The 2,836-nt window shown below is 50.2% G+C and overlaps 1 protein-coding gene across 4 annotated transcripts in view; it reads left to right on the plus strand.

Moving 5' to 3' along the window:
* AKR1A1 (aldo-keto reductase family 1, member A1 (aldehyde reductase)) overlaps window positions 1-2,443 on the plus strand; it is a 45,501-nt gene extending 43,058 nt beyond the window's left edge. For all 4 annotated transcript variants that reach the window (XM_011946501.1, XM_011946517.1, XM_011946509.1 and 1 more), the window contains 5 exons: window positions 388-583; window positions 892-1,091; window positions 1,335-1,407; window positions 1,551-1,637; window positions 2,285-2,443. In XM_011946501.1, the coding sequence (XP_011801891.1) occupies window positions 388-583; window positions 892-1,091; window positions 1,335-1,407; window positions 1,551-1,637; window positions 2,285-2,350 (622 nt within the window). In that variant the 3' untranslated portion in view covers window positions 2,351-2,443. The remainder of the gene's footprint in view (window positions 1-387; window positions 584-891; window positions 1,092-1,334; window positions 1,408-1,550; window positions 1,638-2,284) is intronic.
* The last annotated feature ends 393 nt before the right edge of the window (window positions 2,444-2,836 follow it).

The following is a 2,836-nucleotide window of genomic DNA, read 5'->3' on the forward strand; positions in this document are numbered from 1 at the left end:
CGGATCACGAGGTCAGGAGATCGAGACCATCCTGGCTAACACGGTGAAACCCCGTCTCTACTAAAAAATACAAAAAACTAGCAGGGCAAGGTGGCGGGCGCCTGTAGTCCGAGCTACTCAGGAGGCTGAAGCAGGAGAATGGCGTGAACCCCGGGGGTTGGGAGGTTGCAGTGAGCTGAGATCCGGCCACTGCACTCTAGCCTGGGCCACAGAGCCAGACTCCGTCTCAAAAAAAAAAAAAAAAAAAGAAAAAGCATGGCTTTTTAAAAATTCTTGGCCCTTTGTCCTCTCTGGGATTGGAGTTTGGGACACAGAGTGGCTGGATGGTCAGGTAGGGCTGAAGCCTGGCATTTGTGTCCACATTTGGTGGGGCTGTCTCTTACTCAGGCGGGGAGACAACCCCTTCCCCAAGAATGCTGATGGGACCATATGCTACGACTCCACTCACTATAAGGAGACTTGGAAGGCTCTGGAGGCACTGGTGGCTAAGGGACTGGTGCGGGCGCTGGGCCTGTCCAACTTCAACAGTCGGCAGATCGATGACATACTCAGTGTGGCCTCCGTGCGTCCAGCTGTCTTGCAGGTAAGGACAGCAAGCAGATGAGTGGTTTAGGGGTTGTGTGCTCAAGAGCATGAGTGAGCAAACAATGGATCTGCTTAAGGGAGATGGCTAGCAAGTTGTCAGAGTGTTGGTGCAGAAGTCCTCTGCCTAAAGGTGGGCATTGAAGCAGTGGGAGAGAATGAAATTGCCGATGGGAAATGGTGAGAAAAACAGGCTGAAGGGGAGTGGGGGAGTCAGCAATAGGGGGTTGGTCCAGACATGCATGTCTGGGATGGGCCAAGCAAGCTGGGTGTGACCACTTCATGGTGATGGGTTATTCTTTGGCTCAGGTGGAATGCCACCCATACTTGGCTCAGAACGAGCTAATTGCCCACTGCCAAGCACGTGGCCTGGAGGTAACTGCTTATAGCCCTTTGGGCTCCTCTGATCGTGCATGGCGTGATCCTGATGAGCCTGTCCTGCTGGAGGAACCAGTAGTCCTGGCATTGGCTGAAAAGTATGGCCGATCTCCAGCTCAGATCTTGCTCAGGTAGGGGGCAGTCTTAGGGAGAGGGCCCTGGGTTGGGAGGCAAGGGTTAAGCGATTTCTTGTTTCAGTGTCTGAGTGAGGCTGAGGATCTTGCCCTGTGATCTGGAGGGAGGCCACTCTAGGCATATTCCCCATTTCAGCAGGGCTCAGGTGCTCTAGGAGCTTAGGGAAGGCTGCATGGAGAACAAAATAATACTTATGAATACTGACTCCTTTTCCTCATCTATCTAATCCTCCAACTTAGGTGGCAGGTCCAGCGGAAAGTGATCTGTATCCCCAAAAGTATCACTCCTTCTCGAATCCTTCAGAACATCAAGGTACTTGGTAACAGGTTCTATCTTCTTTAGCTCTTTGGGACATTTTCTTGGCCCTGACTCTACCTGGGTAAAAAGGCAGTGTTGTGGAACCCCAGCTTCTGCTCACAAAGCTGTTGTTCCTGAACCCTACTCTCTATCCTCAGGTGTTTGACTTCACCTTTAGCCCAGAAGAGATGAAGCAGCTAAATGCCCTGAACAAAAATTGGCGATATATTGTGCCTATGCTTACGGTGAGGATGTATCAGCCCCCTAGACTCGGGGAATGTGGGATTCTGGCCCAGGTGTGACCTCAGGCTTACTGGTTGTGAGAGGGACACAATGTTGTAGGTGGGATTGCTATGCTGGACATAGTGCTCTCATTTCTCTTTATTGAGCTCAGGGAAGTAGTATGGCTCAGGGATAAGGCATATAACTTGTGAGTCTCAGTGCTGCTTCTTGATATCTTGTCACCTAGAGCAAGTTATTAAAGTTCTCCAAGCCTCAGCTTCCTATGTGTAAAATGAGCCCAGTTCCTGACATGTAGTAGATTCTCAGCAAATGATATGAGGAGAGCCCAGAAAGCATTGTTGACCTCACTCGAGGGTTTGGATTGGGAGGGAAGTCTGCTGTACTTAGGGAAATAAATGGTTCCTGGCCTCTTGATCTCAGTTGAGACTGCACACTCTTAGGGGCAGGGGCAGCTACATATCAGGCTATGGGTTTGGTGCTAGAATGCTGTTGATACTGTGATGTTCTCTGAGATGGGGATCCTGGCTACTGCCATCTGACATAATGTTGTACACAGATTAGTTTGTTTAGGAAGATTTGGGGAAGATGCCTGGAGTCTTTGGAATGGCAACTCCTGCTGATGGAGTAATCTATCTGTGTCTCTTTCCAGGTGGATGGGAAGAGAGTCCCAAGGGATGCAGGGCATCCTCTGTACCCCTTTAATGACCCGTACTGAGATTACAGCTTCTTAGCCTCCCTTCCAGCTCTCCAGCTAATGAAGTCCTGCCACAGTGGAAAGAGGGAGTTAATAAAGCCATTGGAGCACCCATATTGCTTGCTTGTCTTATTTGCCTGGTCAGGCCTGAGATGGAGGCTGTTTCCCTCAGGGATGACAGGCCTAGGGCTGCTGGATGTGACCTGCCCTTGAAGCCCAAATATTCCTTCTGGAGGAACCTGTGAGGAGGCTGAGTAATTCCTTATCCTTGCATTAGGCACGTTGGGAAGTAGCGCCGTCTACTGGCAAATCTTAAGCACTGCAATGCTTCCCTAGAGTCTTTTCAAGAATGCCTCAGGAGTGAGCGATCAGGGCAATGATTGATTGGTTTCAAGGCAGTGCTGGACCTGGGCCCTGAGTTTCCATCCCCCTGTCCTGATCAGTGCCTAGGTTTAGCAATATGAAGAATCCAAACGACTTACATTCAGAAGTTAGGGAATCCCAGCT

Source organism: Colobus angolensis, unplaced genomic scaffold (genome assembly GCF_000951035.1).
Source record: "Colobus angolensis palliatus isolate OR3802 unplaced genomic scaffold, Cang.pa_1.0 Scaffold106, whole genome shotgun sequence".
NCBI classification, from domain to species: Eukaryota; Metazoa; Chordata; class Mammalia; order Primates; family Cercopithecidae; genus Colobus; species Colobus angolensis.